Below are 20,510 nucleotides of genomic sequence, written 5' to 3'. Positions count from 1 at the left end.
CTGTCCAAATACTTTTTTGCCCCACTGTATAATGTTACACAGTATATACTGTTTGGGGTTTTTTACTGTGTATTTCAGTCACCTCATACTGCTTTAATCCTCTGTTTGTGCCCTGTATTTACTGTCAGATAGATCAAGGTTATTTGCAGGTATTGTGTATGTCTGGCTATATTGTACTGTTATGCTCTAAGGCTACATTCTCTATTATGTCTGCCACACAGGGCAGGAAATACGCGGACGCTTCTGCATCATGCAGTGCTGGCACCAAGGATTTACCTGAGGGGGAAGTTTTAACTGATGGTTAAGGCACTGGGTGCCATACATCTCCCAGTCAGCCTGCGGCACCTGTGGCCAATCAGGAACCACCTTGGGCAGCGTTCTCCAGTATGCTGAATACGCTTGTGACACGTCTTACGCCCCCTGTGGGACCTCCTGTACCATTGCATCCACATATTGTCCCTGTAGTTAATCCGCTCTGGACGGACACTCTGTCTACCCAGTTACAAAAATTAAATCAATCTTAAATCAAGTCTACCCCATAGCCCTCTGGGGTCAAGGGGTCATCTAATCGGACAATTTCTTCCTCACAATCCACTAATATTTCGGATAGTACTTCTGATGAGGATGGGGAATATACTGATCCGTCAGACACTGATACAGTCGCTTCTGATGAGGAATCTACAACCCATGTTGATGTTCCTGACCTAGTGGAGGCTATTAAGCTGTTTCTCCAATTGATGATGAGATAGATTCCACTACTGCGTCTAAAAAGCCTGATAAATTCAAACGTCAGAAGGTTACTAAGGTAGTCTTACCACATTCTGACCATTTAATTGACATACGTCAGAAATCCGGGTCGTCTCCAGGAATGAAATTTTCCCTGTCTAAAAAGATGCTAGCTCATTATCCTATCCCTGTGGAGTTGAGTAACAAGTGGGAAACTCCACCGCCGGTGGACTCTCATGTTGCCCGTCTTGTGGTGTCATCTACTCTGCCTGTCACCACTGTCGCCTCACTGAAGGAACCGAAGGATAAGCGCGTGGAGGGATGCCTGTAGTCTATGTACTCTCTTACCGGTGCTGTACATAGACCCACTATAGCAGCCTCCTGGGCCGCAAAAGGAATTGAAACATGGGTTCAGGCAATTGAGGATGAGCTGCCTCAGGATATTTCTGACACTGCCAGACAATAAGAGCGGCTAAAGTAGAAACTGAAAAACTAGTAGCAAAGGAAAGCAAATCGAATCTCAAAAACTTCTTTAAATACATCAACAGCACGTGATTAAAGAAGGAGACTATAGGCCCTTTAAAAGACAAGTTGGGAGTCTTAGTCAAAAATGATAATGACATAGCAGACAAACTAAATGAGTTTTTTTCAACAGTATTTACAGGAGAGGACCAAATTCAGGAACTAACACACAATCTCAATGATAATGTCCCACTGATCAGTGTTTATTTAAGTGAGGAGGTTGTCTGTGACCGAGTAAAAATTGTAAAGATTAATAAGTCACCGGGTCACGATGGAATTCACCCAAGGTTTCTAATGGAGCTTCACTATGAACTTGCAAGACCGCTATTTTTAATCTTTAAAGATTCAGTTATATCAGGTATGGTTCCAAAAGACTGGCGTATAGCGGAATTAGTGCCAATATTCAAAAAGGGAAGTAAAGCTGAACCGGGTAATTATAGACCAGTTAGTTTTACATCCATAGTGGGGAAAGTATTGGAAGGTATTCTAAGGGATAGTATTCAGAAGTTCCTTGAAGTCAATAAGGTCATTAAAAGGAATCAACATGGATTTGTGAAGGACAGATCTTGTCAAACCAACTTACTTGGCTTTTATGAAACAGTAAGTGCGAACCTTGATCAGGGTAAGGAGGTGGATGTAATCTTTTTAGACTTTGCCAAAGCTTTCGACACTGTACCACACATGCGACTTATCTATAAGCTACAAGAAATAGGGCAAGGGAGCACAATATGCACTTGGGTCAAAAATTAGATAATAGGGAACAGCGCATTGTGGTTCATGGATCATTTTTAAATTGGACTGAAGTGCTAAGTGGTGTGCCACAAGGGTCTGTACAAGGACCACTATTGTTCAACATTTTCATTAACGACCTAACAGAAGGTCTAGAGAGTATGATGTAAATTTTTGCAGACGATACCAAATTGTGTAAAGTTATAAATACGGAGGGGGATGCGGAGTCTCTTCAGAACGACTTATTTAAATTAGAAGCATGGGCAGCCAAATGGAGAATGCACTTCAATACAGACAAGTGTAAGGTAATGCACTGTGGTAGCAAGAACAAAAATTACACCTACATACTAAATGGGGTAACATTAGGGGATTCTGTACTGGAAAAGGACTTAGGTGTTCACATAGATAGCAAACTAAGCATCAGTACCCAAAGTAGGATTGCAGCAAAGAAGGCTAATAAGATATTAGCATGCACAAAATGGGGAATTGATGCAAGGGACGAGAGTGTTATACTCCCATTATATAAATCACTAGTGAGGCCACATCTTGAATACTGTGTGCAATTTTGGACACCATACTACAAAAATTATATTCTGGAGCTAGAAAAGGTTCAGAGGCTCGGGCGACCAAACTAATTAAGGGCATGGAGACGCAGGAATACAAGGAACGGCTTGCAAGGCTAGGCATGTTTACACTGGAAAAGAGGAGACTAAAAGGTTACATGATCAACATCTACAAATATATAAGGGGTCAATACACAGAGCTTGCGCGGGACCTGTTTTTGGTAAGATCAGCACAGAGGACACGTGGACACTCGCTTAGGTTAGAGGAGAGGAGATTCCGCACAATGCGGCGTAAATGTTTTTTACAGTAAGGACAATATGTGTTTTGAATTCCCTGCCTGAGGGAGTTGTAATGGCGGACTCAGTCAACACCTTTAAGAATGGGTTAGATAAATTCCTAATGGATATCCAGGGTTATGGTGCGTAGTCGCGCACTATAGTTACTATGAAAAGAGGAATAAAGCACAACGACAATCAGCATCAGACAAAATTTAGACCAAAATAATCCTGCATAGGAGACCACAAATAGGTTGAACTTGATGGACAAATTGTCTTTTTTTAACCTCAGATGCTATGTTACTATGGTGGTCATTCCGAGTTGATCGCTAGCTGAATTCGTTCGCTGTGCAGCGATGAGGCAAAAAACCGGCACTTATGCGCATGCGCGACATACTATTACAACAACCAATGTAGTTTCACACAGGGTCTAGCAAAGCTTTTCAGTCACACTGCTGGCCGCAGAGTGATTGACATGAAGTGGGCGTTTCTGGGTGTCAACTGACCGTTTTCAGGGAGTGTTCGAAAAAACGCAGGCGTGCCAGGAAAAACGCAGGCGTGGCTGGCCGAACACACCGCGTGTTTGTGACGTAAAAACAGGAACTGAACAGTCTGAAGTGTTCGCAAGCGCTGAGTAGGTTTGCCACCACTCTGCGATCCTTTTGTTCGTACTTCTGCTGAGCTAATATACACTCCCAGTGGGAGGCGGCATAGCGTTTGCACGGCTGCTAAAAACTGCTAGCGAGCGAACAACTCGGAATGACCACCTATGTGTTGCTATCCTCTGTTCTGGTTAGCGCCCTCCTTTCGTTCATGGTTGTGTGTTGGCTTGTTGCCTCACCGCTGTTGTATTTTTCTTCTCTCATATTATGTCCGTCTCCTCAGGCACATTTTTCCTAGACTGAGTCTGGTAGGAGGGGCATAGAGGGGAGGAGCCAGCACTCACGTACACACACTAAAAGATTTAACGTGCCAGGCTCCAGTGGACCCGATCTATACCCCATGGTACTAAAGTACCAGACCCCAGTATCCACTACAGACTAGGAGAAAAGGAATTACCGGTAGGTATTAAAATTCCTATTTTTTCCTGCGTAAGAACATAGCACAAAACTACAGGAGCTCCTGAATCCTCACATTTGCACTCAGCATACAAAGGATAGATCCTGGATACACTCAGAGTTGTGTACAATATAGATCTCTAATAAACAGAACTATGGTGGTCATTCTGAGTTCTTCGCTCGTTGCCGTTTTTCGCAACGGAGCGATTAGGTGGAAAATGCGCATGCGCATGGTACGCAGCGCGCATGCGTTCAGTCATTTAACACAAAACTTAGTAGAGTTACACAAGCTCGAGCAACGTTTTTTCATCGCTCGAGTGATCGTAGTGTGATTGACAGGAAGTGGGTGTTTCTGGGAGGTAACTGGCCGTTTTCAGGGTGTGTGCTAAAAAACCCAGGCGTGCCAGGTAAAAACGCAGGCGTGCCAGGTAAAAACGCAGGAGTGGCTGGAGAAACGGGGGAGTGGCTGGCCGAACGCAGGGCATGTTTGTGACGTCAAACCAGGAACTAAACGGACTGAGTTGATCGCAATCTAGGAGTAGATTTGGAGCTACTCAGAAACTGCAAGGAATTATTTAGTAGCAGTTCTGCTAATCTTTCGTTCGCTATTCTGCTAAGCTAAGATACACTCCCAGAGGGCGGCGGCCTAGCGTTAGCAATGCTGCTAAAAGCAGCCAGCGAGCAAACAACTCGGAATGACCACCCTGGTTCTTCCTTCTTCATTTCCAGTCTAGTGGATTTATCTCTATCAAATGTAGCATTGTTTTATATATAAACTTTTTATTTGGTTGTTACAGATGGCCCAGAGGTTGATCTTCAAACATTTTCTCTCGACATCTGGAAAGAGTCTTGTTGTACCAACACAGTCTTCAATCAGTCTGCTTTCAAAGTGCACACGAACATTTGGTCTGCTATCTACAACTTCACAATCCTCTCATTTGCCTATTTTTACCATTGTTCATAAGATTTCCATGTCAAATTCTTGTAGCGTAACATTTAATGTCCAGAACAAAGATGACTTTCAGGATCGTGTTGTTGGAAGTGAGACCCCAGTGGTGGTGGATTTCCATGCACAGTAAGTTTTATTTGCATCTATACACATTTATATATGCAAAAATCTATGGCTACTCCATAAAGTGCAAAAAGTTTATATATCTATCTTGCAAAATGTCCCATAATGAATGAATAATGTAGGTAGGTCACATATGGAAATATCCCTTCTTGGTGCACCTATTGGCTTTTAACCTTTTGGTCTAGTACAGTGGTTCTGAGTAATTTCCCTCCTTGGTTTTTCCTGGCAGCTTATTTGCTTTCATTTTACCAAAAACATTTGGAAAGCTAAACATTTTTAATGAATATGATTGCTATTAGATAAAATGAGGGGCGATTCAGTTGTGCAGGCATTTTGAAATGCAAATTAAAGCCTTAAAAATAACACACATCACTGGTAATTTTCATGAAGTACTGCTATGACTCTCATAATTCAATTGTAAATGGCCATTCATGAGGATTGCCGCATTTCGTTGTGTTAATTCTACTATGTGAGACCTAGGTGCAAGAAAGAGTGGTAAAATCACCTTGAACCCCCAATAAAACTGCAAATAACATAGCAGAACAGTGTTTTGTTAAGAGGCTTTCTCTTACGTCCTAGAGGATGCTGGGGTACACAGTACCATGGGTATAGACGGGTCCACTAGGAGCCACTGGCACTTTAAGAGTTTGAGAGTGTAGGCTGGCTCCTCCCTCTATGCCCCTCCTACCAGACTCAGTTTAGAAAATGTGCCCGTAAAGACACGGTCACAGCTAGGTGTGCTCCTAGAGCTTCTTTAGTTTTAATATTTTCTAAGAGTTAGTTAGGCACAGGGAGGCTGCAGGTAACAGCCTCCCTGCTTCGTGGTACTAAGGGGGGAAGTAGTGTCCGCGCTGAGGGGTACGAGCCACTATCTCCGCTGACTGGACACTGAGCTCCTGAGGGGAATGATCGTTCGCCGCCACAGGTGATCGCTCACCCCGCAGCATGCCGCCACCCCTTTACAGAGCCAGAAGATTCAAGTGGCGAGTGAGTCACTGGCTCCCCTAGCAAGCGGGGAGCCGGTGTGAAGATGGCGACAACAGGGTGGGAGCGCAGTACTAACTGCGCTCCGGTTGCTCAGCGGTACTTAGTGCGGCGCTGGGAGGGGTGCCCTGAGCCAGCGCTGTACCCTACACTGGTGATGAAGTCTGTCAGGGGCCCCGGTTACACTGTCAGCAAAATCCTCAGGCCAGTATAAAGAACAGTGGAGCGGGAAGCAGCGCCATGATCTGGGGGCGGGACTTCTCAGAGTGGTCCCAGCAGTGTTCATCGCCATTTTTCCTGCCTGCAGATCCCTGTGTGGAGACCCTGACAGGGAGAGCTGTCCCTCCAATCAACTCCAGCTATCCTATCCGGTACCAGGGGGTTGTAGAAGGGGGTGGGGGGGTTGTGTTAATGCTGTGTAGCCTATTAAGGTACACAGTAAGCGCTAGGTAGTGGTTTTCCTCTATCTAGAAAGCGCTGTGTATGGGTTGGCTCCAATCTCTGTGGCTTTCTTGGCATTCTTGGGTGTCTGTCATTTACCTGTGTGTGTGTGTGTGTGTGTGTGTGTGTGTGTGTGTGTGGAGTGTTTGCTGTCTCCAAATGCCATGTCTAGGGACTCTGTGTCATATGCTGCTGAGGATAATTCCTCTCAGGACGATCCCATTCCATGTACTCAGGATTGTACCGTTTTATCACAGATCCCTGCAAAGGAGCCTGTGTGGTTAGCCAACCTTAAGGGTATGATTTCTCAGATTTCTACTAGGGTAGCACATACTAAGACTGCAACTCAGTTTTTACAGGACTCTATGGCAGTTTGGTCTGGTTCTGTTCCCATTACTTCAAAGTCCCCTAGCATACACCCTCAAAAACGTGCACTTGCCCAGATTATGCAAAATGACACGGATACCGATTCTGACACGGCAGACGGTGAGGGGGATGTGCTGCGGGGTGCGGCATCTCTTGCAAAAGGGGTGCAGTTGATGATTGAGGCCATTAGAGACGTGTTGAATATTGCTGACACAACACCTGAGCAGGTTGAGGAGGCTTACTTCACAGATAATAAGAAAGCCTCGCTAACCTTCCCGGCGTCTAAGGAATTAAACACTATATTTGATAAATCCTGGGAGAACACAGAGAAAAAATTCCAGAGCCCAAGAAAGGTTCTGGTTGCTTTCCCTTCCCTGAGGAGGATAGAAAGAAATGGGAAAACCCACCCATAGTTGACGCATCTGTTTCCAGACTGTCAAAGAAGGTGGTTTTACCAGTCCCGGGATCTACCGCGTTAAAAGAACCGGCTGATCGCAAAATTGACACTATGCTCAGATCCATATACACGGCTTCAGGGGCGATACTACGACATACTAGTGCCTGTGCATGGATCTCTAAAGCTGTAGTAAAGTGGTCAGGCACGGTACTTGAGGAATTGGATACAATGGGTAAAAGTGACTAATTGTTTTTACGTAACATACAGGATTCTGCAGGATTTATTGTGGAATCCATGAAAGACCTGGGTACGATGGCTGCTAGGATATCTTCCATGTCTGTCTCGGCTCGCAGAGGACTCTGGCTACACCAATGGTCTGCCAACGCGGAATCCAGGAGAAGTGTGGAGAACCTACCCTACACAGGTCAGGCTCTATTTGGGGAAGCGTTGGATGCGTGGATTTCCACGGCAACCATGAGTAAGTCACCTTTTCTTCCTTCAGCTACGCCTGCTCCGAGGAAACCCTTTTCTTGTGCTATGTCACTGTCCTTTCGGTCAGCTAAGACAAAAAAGACCAAGCCTTCTAACACCTTCTTTAGAGGGGATCGGGCAAAATCCAAAAAACCTGCACTTGCAGTTTCCCAGGACCAGAAACCTGCTTCTGGTACATCAAAATCCTCAGCATGAATGTGAACCGCACGGCCTGGAGGACGGGCCGATGGGGGCGAGGCTCAGACGTTTCAGCCACGTTTGGGTGTCGTTCGGCCTTGCCTCCTGGGTACAGGATATTGTGTCCCAGGGGTACAGGCTGGAGTTTCAAGAACTCCTGCCTCACCGATTCTTCAAATCAGGCTTGCCAGCTTTATTGGCAGAAAGGGCTATCCTACAGGAAGCCATCCAAAAATTGGAAAAGTCACAGATCATTGTCCCAGTTCCACCTTATATGCAAAACAAGGGTTATTATTCAAACCTTTTCATGGTACCGAAGACGAATGGTTCGGTCAGGCCAATTTTGAACTTGAAATCGTTAAACTTTTATCTAAGTGAGTTCAAGTTCAAAATGGAGTCTCTGAGAGCGGTGATCTCAGGTCTGGAGGAGGGGGAGTTTCTGGTATCCCTGAATATCAAGGATGCGTACCTCCACATTCCAATTTGGCTGCCGCACCAGGCTTATATCAGATTTGCGCTGTTAGACAATCACTGTCAGTTTCAGGCATTGCTGTTCGGTCTCTCCACGGCACCGAGGGTGTTCACCAAGGTGATGGCAGAGATGATGGTTCTCCTCCGCAGACAGGGGATGAACATAATTCCATATCTGGACGATCTGCTGATAAAAGCATTGTCCAGGCAGACGTTGTTGCAATACATTGCTCTCACGACTCATCTGCTTAGGGAACACGGTTGGATCCTGAACCTTCCAAAGTCACATTTGGAGCCGAGAAGGAGATTGTCTTTTCTGGGGATGATCCTCGACACGGAAGTGCAGAGGGTGTTTCTACCGGAGGAGAAAGCGTTGGTGATTCAAACAATGGTCCGCGATGTCCTAAAGCCAGCCCGGGTATCAGTTCATCAGTGCATTTGCCTTCTGGGGAAGATGGTTTCCTCGTACGACGCTCTACAGTATGGAAAGTTTCATGCTCGGTCCTTCCAACTGGATTTCCTAGACAAGTGGTCAGACAAGTGGTCAGGATCTCATCTACACATGCACCAGAGAATACGTCTGCCGAAAGCCAGTATTTCACTCCTCTGGTGACTGCAAATACCTCACCTTCTGGAGGGCCACAGGTTCTGGATTCAGGACTGGATCCTTCTACCCACGGATGCAAGTCTCGGGGGCTGGGGCGGTCACTCAGGGGGAAACCTTCCAAGGAAAGTGGTCAAGCCTGGAATCCAGTCTTCCAATAAACATTCTGGAACTATGCCGTCTACATCGGTCTTCTCCAAGCGGCCCATCTTCTGCGAGATCGAGCCATTCAAGTGCAGTCAGACAATGTAACGATGGTGGCCTACTTAAACCAACAGGGAGGAACGAAGAGCAGAGCTGCAATGTCAGAGGTAACAAGAATCATCCTCTGGACAGAAAAACACGCATTGGCGCTGTCAGCAATCTTCATTCCGGGAGTAGACAACTGGGAAGCGGACTCCTGCAGCAGACACGATCTCCATCCAGGAAAATGTGGGGCCTTCATCCGGAGGTGTTCACGGAGGTTACAGATCTTTGGGGTATACCTCAAGTAGAGATGATGGCCTTCCGTCTCAACAAAAAGCTTTCGAGGTATTGTTCAAGGTCCAGGGACCCGCAAGCCATGGCAGTGGACGCCCTGGTGTCTCCGTGGGTGTTCCAGTCGGTGTACGTGTTTCCTCCACTTCCACTCATTCCAAGAGTTTTAAAACGATCTTCTTGGTCTTCTGCTGGAAGATCCAAAGCCTCTTCCTCTTTGGGAGGACCTACTGCAACAGGTGCCGTTCGCTTATCAAGACTTACCGCAGCTATGTTTGACGGCATGTAAGTTGAATGCCAGATATTAGCTCGGAAGGGCATTCCGAACAAGTATATTCCTACACTGATACAGGCTAGGAAAGGAGTAACGTCTAAACACTACCATCGCATTTGGAAAAAGTATGTCTCTTGGTGTGAATCCAAGAAATTTCCTACGGTTGTTATGATTCTGATACTCAGGTCAGGGGTGATCTTATATGGTAGGACCTGAATACCAGAACGAAATGCTGGGAAAGGGGAATGGAAAGGGAATAGCCCCTGGCACCCTATCTCCGTTGTCTCGCCCGTGCTGTCAGTACACTCTTGCGAGACTATGGTTGCTTGGGCCCATGGCAGCCGCGTTTGAAGGGCGGATTACGTCTGCCCAACTCCGATGCCCCCTCAGGTCTTAATGAGAGACAAAGAGGGAACCGAGACAGGGTGATAACAAGGGGCCCTCTAACTGAACAACAAGGCCAGGGGCTACTAACAAAGCTGAAACTAAAGTATGCGCGGATTTCCGCCAGGGAAAAGAACAACAAAATACTCCACTTGTCCACTCTCCTACACGGCACCGCCGAGTACCGGAGAGGACTGTGGAAGCGGATACCTCCGCAAATGCTCCAATAACAGAAAACAATATAAAGCGGTTTAGGCCGCAACTTGCGGCAGAGCCACCACTCACGAAACCAAGCAAGATCCTCTATCGACTGCCACAGGTAAACGAGGACCAGAAGAATTCCTTAGGATAAGACGGCTACTCCAAGACTCAGGAACTCAGAGAACTGGAAAGACCGGGCACAGCAGACCAGGAACAGACGTTCACCAAACATGAGCAGCATGCAGGAAGCTATCACCGGCGTCTGTGTGAGGCACTGAGGAGGCTTAAAACAGGGAACCCTCCAATCAGAGTCCAGAGCCTAATTACCCAAAATGTCGTGCAGCTGCCTTGCTGCACGACCAGAGAACATGTGTGAGTGCATACTAATTAAACACCAGCAACGGGGAACGCGGTCCGCCTGTGGCGTCCCCGTTGCTATGGACCCGGCGGCTCGGCGCGCACGCGTCCTGGCATTGCTAGGGACCCGGCGGCTCAGCGCGCACGGCGTCCTAGCGTTGCTAGGGACCCGGCGGCTCAGCGCGCACGGCGTCCCTAGCGTTGCCAGGCGCCGTGCAGAAAGGGGAGAAGGTGCAGCGGCCGGCTACGGACCGCTGCGCCTAACAACGGTGGAGTTTCAACTGGGATGGTTTCTCTTCCTGCAAGCAGGTGTGGATATGGGCCTGATGTTGGGATCCGTAAAGATCCAGATTTCGGCCCTATCCATTTTCTTTCAGAAACAACTGGCTTCCCTCCCTGAGGTTCAGACTTTTTTGAAAGGGGTTCTGCTCATCTTGCCTCTTTTTGTGCCACCGACGCACCCTGGGATCTTAACGTGGTGTTACAGTTCCTCCAATCGGATTGGTTCGAGCCTCTACAGGATGTTGAGGTCAAGTTTCTCACGTGGAAGGCTGTCACTTTGTTGTCCTTAGCTTCTGCTAGACGTGTCTCGCAGTTGGGGGCTTTGTCCTGTAAAAGCCCCTACTTGATCTTCCATGAAGATAGAGCTGAGCTCCAGACACGTCAGCAGTTCCTTCTGAAGGTTGTGTCGGCTTTTCATATCAACCAACCTATTGTGGTGCCAGTTGCTACTGACTCCTCAATTTCATCAAAGTCCTTGGATGTTGTAAGGTCTCTGACAATCTATGTGAAGAGGACTGCTCGTCTCAGAAAATCGGACTCTCTGTTTGTCTTGTATGATCCCAAGAAAATTGGATGGCTTGCTTCTAAGCAGACAATCTCTCGCTGAATCAGGTTCACTATCCAGCATGCGTATTCTACGGCAGGATTGCCGTGTCCAAAATCTGGTGGGTTCTTCCTGGGCGGCTGCCCGGGGTGTCTCGGATTTACAGTTTTGCCGAGCAGCTACTTGGTGAGGGTCGAACACGTTTGCTAAGTTCTACAAGTTCGATACTTTGGCCTTTACTACCTAAAGTTTGGTCAATCAGTTCTGCAGGAGCCTCCACGCTCTCCCTCCCGTTCTGGGAGCTTTGGTACATCCCCATGGTACTAATGTGGACCCCAGCATCCTCTAGGACGTAAGAGAAAATAGGATTTTAATTACCTACTGGTAAATTCTTTTCTCGTAGTCCGTAGAGGATGCTGGACGCCCGCCCAGCGCTTCGTTATCCTGCAGTGGTAATCTGGTTTAGTACGACTTTGTTCTTAGTTACGTACTGCCTTGTTACTTGGTATAGTAATGTTTCAGCTGAAGCTGAATTTCAAGCTAGTTAGCTTGGTTTGCCTTGTTGTGTGAGCTGGTGTGGATCTCACCACTATCTGTGTAATATCCTTCTCTCCTCGGGCACAGTTTCTAGACTGAGTCTGGTAGGAGGGGCATAGAGGGAGGAGCCAGGCCACACTATTAAACTCTTAAAGTGCCAGTGGCTCCTAGTGGACCTGTCTGCCCATGGTACTACTGTGGACCCCAGCATCCTCTACGGACTACGAGAAAAGGATTTACCGGTAGGTAATTAAAATCCTATTATTAGTGCCCATATGGAAAATATTGTATGTTTTTAAAATGTGTCAAATGTAAAAAAAAATAGCGAAAGATAGCCTGTAAGTTTATTTCAGCAAACTAAAATCTTTATAGTATTTTTCAGTACATTAAAATGTGTTTCATGTGATTTTTCAGTGTTGTTAAATGAACACCTTTGTAGCTCCAAACTGCAAGCTCAAAAACCCATTTTCTAACAATGCAACACTTCACCATGCATGTCCCAGATCTATTTAAACCACTCCAGGGTGGAAATTTCTAAAGACTCGTTTTGGTGTGTGATCCCTAATCACCCCTTTTCGCAAGAACATTTTTTACTGCAAATTGCACATTTAGTAACAATCTTATTTTCGGGGTGTATTGTCTTTCAATGATGTATTGAGTGGATTTGTCGGGTGATGTGAGCTGTGAATTTAGATGCGATAAAGCTGCATGTTTGGTGCGAAGCCTGCCAGGGATCAGTGTGATGTGTGCAGGCTTACGTGTGGTTAGTGTAGCAAAGTTAATTTAAAAAACAACTCAGAGTGGGTCCCCCTCTGAAAAGAAAACCAACATGGGGCTCCGTGTGCCGGTCCTGGTTCAAGGACACGCTTGTTGGGGTCAACCCCGCCAACTCATTAACCCCCCTACTAGTCAACCCAGGCCGGGGAATCCTAGGGAAGTGGGGACCACCCAATAAAGAGGTCCACCTTCTCCAGGGCACCCAAGACCGTGGGTACCAAGTTGATAGCATTCAGTTAAAGGTATATTAATATTGTATTTTACAGGAGAACTGCAGGTCCCAGCAAGCCTGCCCCGCATGCCGGTTCTTGGAGAACCGCAACTTCCAGCTTGTGGGGCATATATCCCTCCTGTAAAAGAAATATTAAATCAAAGACAGGCCACACAAACCGTTGAAAGTATAGCTGTAAGAAACACTCTCACATATACTCACCTTATACCTTGTGTGTTCGTCTCACTTCTCCAAATAGAATCAATTACATGGGGAGTGGACCAAAACTTATTTATCCTTTCTCCTTCATCCTTCATAGCCCCTATGGAGTGCAGATACAATGTGAATATAGGTGGTCATTCCGAGTTGTTCGCTCGCAAGCTGCTTTTAGCAGCTTTGCACACGCTAAGCCGCCGCCTACTGGGAGTGAATCTTAGCTTATCAAAATTGCGAACGAAAGATTAGCAAAATTGCGAATAGACACTTCTTAGCAGTTTCTGAGTAGCTTCAAACTTACTCGGCATCTGCGATCAGTTCAGTGCTTGTCGTTCCTGGTTTGACGTCACAAACACACCCAGCGTTCGCCCAGACACTCCTCCGTTTCTCCAGCCACTCCCGCGTTTTTCCCAGAAACGGTAGCGTTTTTTCACACACTCCCATAAAACGCCCAGTTTCCGCCCAGAAACACCCACTTCCTGTCAATCACACTACGATCACCAGAACGAAGAAAAAACCTCGTAATGCCGTGAGTAAAATACCTAACTACATAGCAAATTTACTTGGCGCAGTCGCAGTGCGAACATTGCGCATGCGCATTTAGCGGAAAATCGCTGCGATGCGAAGAAAAATACAGAGCGAACAACTCGGAATGACCCCCATAGTAGGCAGTAACTGGGAGCTGGCACTTTAAATTTATAACCATGTGACTAGCTCCTCCCCTACTATGTCCCCCCTCCAAGCCAGTCTTTAATTTGTGCCCAAGGGAGCTGGCTCACTCTTGGGTTTTTTTCTTCTTTCTTCACAGACTGGCAGCTCTGCCTCTGCCAGTCTGCACCGCGGGAGCTGCCGGCGGGGTCTCATAGCAGCTGTGTGCGGCTTGGGATGGTCCCCGGCTGAAGGAGACGCTAGCTCTCCGGAGGTGGCCGGACACCGCTGCGTGCGGCGCTTGTCGGGGCCGCTCCGTCAGCAGAAGATTCCGGCAGCAAGGCAGCAGTGAGTATCAATGGCTGGACACCGCTGGGTGCGGCGTGTGTCGGGGCCTCTCCATCAGGATCCTGCAAGCAGCGGTGAGTACAAACGCTCCCCCCGCTCTCAGCTCCCCGGCCGCGGCTCACAGTGCCAGCAGGGGGATACCACTCAGAGGCGCCTTGGCAGTTTTAAAATCGGCGCCATTACGGACAGCACTCTCCGCTATATATACACTGAGCTGGTTATGTTTAAATCTAGGCGTCGTAACGGGGGTGGAGGCGGAGCTTAATCCCTCTCTGCACAGCGGGCTCCCCGGTCGCGGCTCGCATTGCCAGCAGGGGGATGCGGGGCGCTCCCCGCAACATTTGCTCTGAAGTGGTTCGTTTAAATATGGGCGCCATAACGGGGGGCGGAGCTTAATCCCGCTCTGCACAACGGGTTCCTAGCTCCCCGGCCGCGGCTCGCATTGCCAGAGGGGGATGCGGGGCGCTCAGCGCAACGTTTGCACTGAAGCTGGTAATGTTTAAATTGGGCGCCAGAACGGGGGGGGAGCTTACTCCCGACATGGGCCTCAGCTCCCGGCTGCCCCTGCGGTTCTGCACGTGCTGGCGCCCATTTCCTCACTGCAGGGGCAAACTCTACCCGTACTCCGCTGCTTGCGGTGAAAGTCGGGATCATCTCATCACAGAGGTGAGTAGATTTTTCAGTGATTCCAGAGGCCTCTGGTTATAGAATATGGAGCCAGCTCATCACTAATAGGCTCACTGAATATTTACAAAACTTCCACATAAAATTTTCCCCCGGCTTTTCTCACAGGCTGGCCGCCATTTGGCAACCAACGGAGCTCCAGAGAAGCATGTCTTGCATAGTAGTACACTACATACAGGGCGGGTGTTGCCTTCCCTTTATTATTCCTTTGTTTCGCTTGATACTAATGCTGTTTGTAATTTGGGGAATGTGTGTGGCATCAGACAAATAGCCGCTGTGGCTCAGTACGCTAATAGTGGGGACATCTAAACACAGAAACCCGGGTTGGAATCCCAACAAAAGATAAGGGAAACGTGCCTGTCACGGCACGTCCTAGGGCATGGATTACATTGGGCTACACTTCTTTAACCCATCTTTTCTCTTTTCGTTTTACTAAACGTAACACCCAGGACAGTCAGAGAATTCCCTGTTATGTGTGGATGGTGCGGTAGAGCCATCTGCTTAGCCCACAACGCAGCTGCAGCATGTTCCTGTTTGGACAGCTCGGCTTATGCAGGCAATGTCACTGTTAACCAGAGACCCCGTCCGTCATTTCTCCTCTCCAGGTTTCTTAAAGGAGGTTGCTAACCTCAATGTTACATGACTCTGCGGATGAGAAGCCTTTCTTGGAGGAGACAATAGAGGTCCAGGATACTGATGACGTCGGTTTTCTATGGAGTCTGACCCAGTATCTCGGTATCGAGGCGCTTTGTACAGCAGTTCGTCTGGTGCTGCAGGTTAGGGAGTCGGACCTAGACACTTCACGTCCCTCAGGGTTCTGCGACTTTTCCAGTTTCGGATAAGCTGGATATGCTCCGGTCGGCGGCCTGGAGACATCCGAATGCACAATTTCAGGTATCAAACAATGTTTGTTTTCCTATTCTTTCCCCGCAGACAGCAGGAAACGATATCAGACCTCTCCAATTGTATACCCCTCGATGTATTGCTGGTCCAAGAAGCTGCAGATTCCTGGTGCAACCTTGCTGAAGGAGCCGTCTGAGAGAAATAGGCAGCAGCAGGGGTTCTACCTTGTCCGACGCAGGTAGGTTGTGGAACAATTGTCCTCTGAGTTACAGGCTGCGACAGTGACAGGCGGATATTGAATCCTAGTGGGCAGCAGAGGCGTAGTTCATTACGGGCCTGGTTGGGAAGGATCTTCCTCTCTGGATTTCTCAGACCATTAGGGGTAAGTCCACTTTTCTTTCCCCTACTGCTGCTCCAGCTCCAAGATGGACCTATACCGGTCTTTCCTTTCATTCTTTCCGTGCCCCTTCCAGGTTTCGAGTCCATGACATGGGGGGGTACCTCCGTCACCAAGGGATCTCGAAGTAAGAGGCCGAGGCAGAGTTTCAACATCCTCAGACCAGTCTGATTGTAGGTCCTCCAACACACCCACTGCAGGTCAGGCCTCCCTACCACCTGGGAGATCCCAGGGTGGGCGCATGTCTGTGGTTTTTCTGGGAGGCCTGGGTATGCTTGGGTTACGTTTCTCATCACTGGCGGTTACATACTCGATTTTGGAGTCCAACTGCCTCAGTGGTTACTCACCATGGGTTTGCCGGTTTTCGACGACAAGAGAGTCCTACTGCAGGCGGCTTTACACTATCCGCAAGGGTGCTGATGCCGGTTTCCACACATCATTGGAATCGGGGGACTTTCTCAGTCCTTTGTTTTTCCCGTACCGAAGCCAGATCGCTCGGGCCTGGCCTATTCTGAACTTAAAATCCCTTCAGTCTGTGATTGCTAGTTTGGAGCAAAAAGGGTTTAGGTGTCCTTAGTCATCAAGGATGCCTGTTTACTGGTTCCCATTGGCCTTCCTCATCGGGCTTTTCTACGATTCGTGGTACAGGATACTCATTTCCACTTTCAGACCTTTCCGTTCGGTCTCTCTTCCGCTCCCACGGTGTTCATGAAGGTCACAGGATGGCCCTACTTCAAAGGCAGGGAATGACGTTTGTTCCCTAGCTGGACAATCTGCTTAATCTACTGCTGGAGACCCTCTCTGCAGATCGGTTGCTTCTGAATATCCGGAGGATCCAGGATCTTCTGATTCGACACGAGTCTCATTTATGCTCCTCGTTCAGTTTTCTGTTTTTAGGGATGGTTCTCAACATGGTCCGTCAAGGATTTTTCCTCCTCTTGACCAGTTCCTCCCTCTCTCTTCAGCCAAGTGCGGTGCTGAGAGACGTCTCCTACATCCTCCTCTGAGCAGAGGACAACAATCTTCATTCCAGGGGTGGTCAAGCCGCCAGGTCGGGCATCCGGGTGAGTGGACATTCCCCGGAGTTTCGTCAGCTGGTCCGCTATTGGTGGAGTTCTCGTATCGACCTCATAGCATTCCGACTGTCTCTTCATCTGCCCCTTTAATACCCTCATACAAGGTCCCTGGCGGCAGTAGCCGTGGATGCCCTCACGGCTCTTTGGAACTACTGGTTAGTCTATCTTTCCTCCTTTCCTGTTACTACCTCAATTTCTGCAACGCATAAAGGGAGAATACGCGCTAGTCCTCCTGGGGACTCCAGTTTGGCCGCGCAGGACTTAGAAATCCACCCTGCACCTGTTGGCAGTAGAGGAGCCTTGGCTCCTACCTCTGCGGGACTGTCTACTTCAACAGGGTCCTTTTCTTTGTTCAGTCTTACACGGGTTTCATTTAACGTCGTGGCTGTTCACGAGACCTTCTCAGAAGGAAGGAGTTCCCTCGTTCGGTTATACCTACTATGCTCCGATTTCGGAAGACAGTTATCTCGCCTCACTATTACCACTTTTGGAAACTTTATGAGACCTGATGTGGATGACAAGGGATTTTTCCCTTCGGTTTTTCATTTAGCCGCCTTCTTTGGTTTCTCCGGGTGGTTTTCTCGGCTGCGCTTCGACTAGGTTTACCTGAGTTTCAGGCCTCTGCTCTTTCGGTTTTCTTCCAAAGGATATTAGCATGGCTGCCTGAAGTTTGGACTTTCTTGCAGGAAGTACTCTAACGGCAACCCCCCTTGCGACCTCCAGCGGCACCAGGGAACCTCATACTGGTTGGTGGAGATGGATTATCTCACTTGGAAGGTGGTCCTTCTCCTGGCTCTTGCTTCGGCCAGTTGGGTGTCGAAGCTTGGATCACTCTCTTTCCCTTTTGTCGGCCTTCTTGCCTGATATTACATAAGGATACGGCTGAGCTTCATACTCAGCTGTCGTTTCTTCCAAAGGTGATATCCGCTTTTCATATAAATCTGACACTTGTGTTTTCGACTCTCTTGGTGACTTCACCGGATTCGTGACCTTTGGATGTTGTCAGGGCATCCGACTCTCTGTATAGAAGTCTTCGGCTATTCGACAATCTGTTTTTTTTCTTGGGTCTGTACGATGCTCCCGTCCTGAATGGCCGGGGTCCCAGCAGACGTTGGCCCATTGGATACGTCTGACCATCAGACAGGCTTATTTGGCGGTTGCTCGAGAGCCTCCGTCTTCCATTTCGGCGCACTCCGCGCGCTCTGGGGGACTTTCGGGGGCATCCGCCCACAGGGTTTCCGTGAATACTTTATATCGCGATGCCGCTATACGTTTGTCACGTTTTACAGATTTGACTCTTTTGTGGCCTCTGTGTCACAGTTTGGCCAAGCGATTTTGCAGGACTCTCAGCGCTCTCCCTCCCGTCTTGGGAGCTCTGGGACGTCCCCATTGTATCTGCACTCCAGTGCCCCTAGTGGATGAAGGAGAAATCAGGATTTTGATAAATCCCTTTCTCCAATTCCACACAGCGCTGTTTCCTCCTTCTACACTTATCAGGGTGGAATGTCACTGTGTGACTGCACGTTTTGTTCACATTATCCTCTCACTATGTTTCCAGGTTTCCTTAGTGTTATCTTGTTCTAGTTGGCTTAGCGAACCTCCTCTACTTTAACGTTGGTCTTTTCCAGCTCTCCTCGGGCACAGTTTTAACTAGACTGCCTTGGAGGGTTGACATAGTAGGGGAGGAGCTAGTCACATGGTTATAAATTTAAAGTGCCAGCTCCCAGTTACTGCCTACTATATCCCCATTGTATCTGCACTCCAGTGGCCACTGTGGAATCGGAGAAAGGGATTTATCGTAAAGTACCAAAATCCTGATTAGTGGTGCTATGTCCTTTTGTGCAGTAGGCATCCCGGTGCTTAAAAATAAATGACTTACCCGAACCAGCCGTACCTAGAGGAGTTATATGTGTATACACATATAGCTCCTTTCCACAAATGAAGGAACCCACGTGGTTTCTGTCAAGTGTCCTATGGTTGTGGCATTACCTACCCTCAAGTAGAAGCCCGTGCTGGTTGTTGGAATTGTGGGGGACCACTACGCATTTTTCTCACATATTTCTGGAACCAGGATTAGCTCAAGAACCTGGTGCTGGTTGTTTGAAATACGGGGGACCCCACACTGTTTTCCCCATGTATTTCTTGAACAGGACCAGCTCACAGCTGGTTTTCCTTTTGGGGAGGACCTCACACCGACTTTATTTTCAGAAATTAACTCTTTTCTACACTAACAACACATAAGTGATTCGTGCAGGCTTCACTCCAAACATGCTTGCTAAAAGTAAGTGCATTGATTTGGCACATTGAGATGTGATTTTGATATGATTTTGAATGATTTAGCAATTCTTAGTAAATTTGGGATTTGCATTGGTACCAGTGTTAAATGACAGTGGGGGTAATTCTGAGTTGATCGCAGCAGCAAGTTTGTTAGCAGTTGGGCAAAACCATGTGCACTGCAGAGGAGCAGATATAACATTTGCAGAGAGAGTTAGATTTGGGTATTTTGTTTTTGTGCAGAGTAAATACTGGCTGCTTTATTTTTACACTGCAATTTAGATTTCAGTTTGAATACACCCCACCCAAATCTAACTCTCTCTGCACATGTTATATCTGCCCCTCCTACAGTGCACATGGTTTTGCCTAACTGCTAACAAAATTGCTGCTGTGATCAACTCAGAATTAGGCCCAGTATGTGTTCTGATGGTTATTTGATGCAATTTTGGGGTGCAAAGTCACATTTGACATGCGATTTCCATGTGAATTGGTCCTTAGAAAATTTGCGATTTGCAAAATCACGACATTATTGCAAATCCCCACAGGCAGATCGCATCAAAACGATTGTTAGTAAATTTCCTCCCAAATGTATGATTATTCCTTGGGAGGGTTCTGCACAATGGGGGTCATTCCGAATTGATTGCTCGCTGCCGTTTTTCGCAGCACAGCGAACAGCTTACTTCTGCGCATGCGAATGCTCCGCAATGCGCACGCGCATCGTACGGGTACAAAGCGGATCGTTGCTGGGCGATGGATTTAACGAAGAATCCATTCGCACAGCCGATCGCAAGGAGATTGACAGGAAGAGGGCGTTTGTGGGTGGCAACTGACCATTTTCAGGGAGTGTTTTGAAAATTGCAGGCGTGACCAGGCGTTTGTAGGGCAGGTGTCTGACGTCAATTCCGGGACCAAAAAGACTGAAGTGATCGCAAGGGAACTGCTAAATACTTTTTCGTCCCGCTCGGCTGCACACGCGTTCGCACATTTGCAATGTGAAAATACACTCCCCCATGGGCGGCGACTATATGTTTGCACGGCTGCTAAAAGTGGCTAGCGAGCGATCAACTCAGAATGACCCCCCCATATCCCGATATCTCTAACT

At 47.8% G+C, this 20,510-nt stretch overlaps 1 protein-coding gene across 1 annotated transcript in view; it reads left to right on the top strand.

Moving 5' to 3' along the window:
• The window catches only part of TXN2 (thioredoxin 2), a 334,353-nt gene that overhangs the window by 62,339 nt on the left and 251,504 nt on the right, over nt 1-20,510 (top strand). The window contains exon 2 of the mRNA XM_063940325.1: nt 4,672-4,949. Coding sequence (XP_063796395.1) covers nt 4,672-4,949 — 278 coding nt within the window. The remainder of the gene's footprint in view (nt 1-4,671; nt 4,950-20,510) is intronic.

Source organism: Pseudophryne corroboree, chromosome 9, assembly GCF_028390025.1.
Source record: "Pseudophryne corroboree isolate aPseCor3 chromosome 9, aPseCor3.hap2, whole genome shotgun sequence".
NCBI lineage: Eukaryota > Metazoa > Chordata > Amphibia > Anura > Myobatrachidae > Pseudophryne > Pseudophryne corroboree.
Note: the sequence above shows the minus strand (reverse complement) of the source record. Positions and strands in the feature narration are given on the sequence as shown.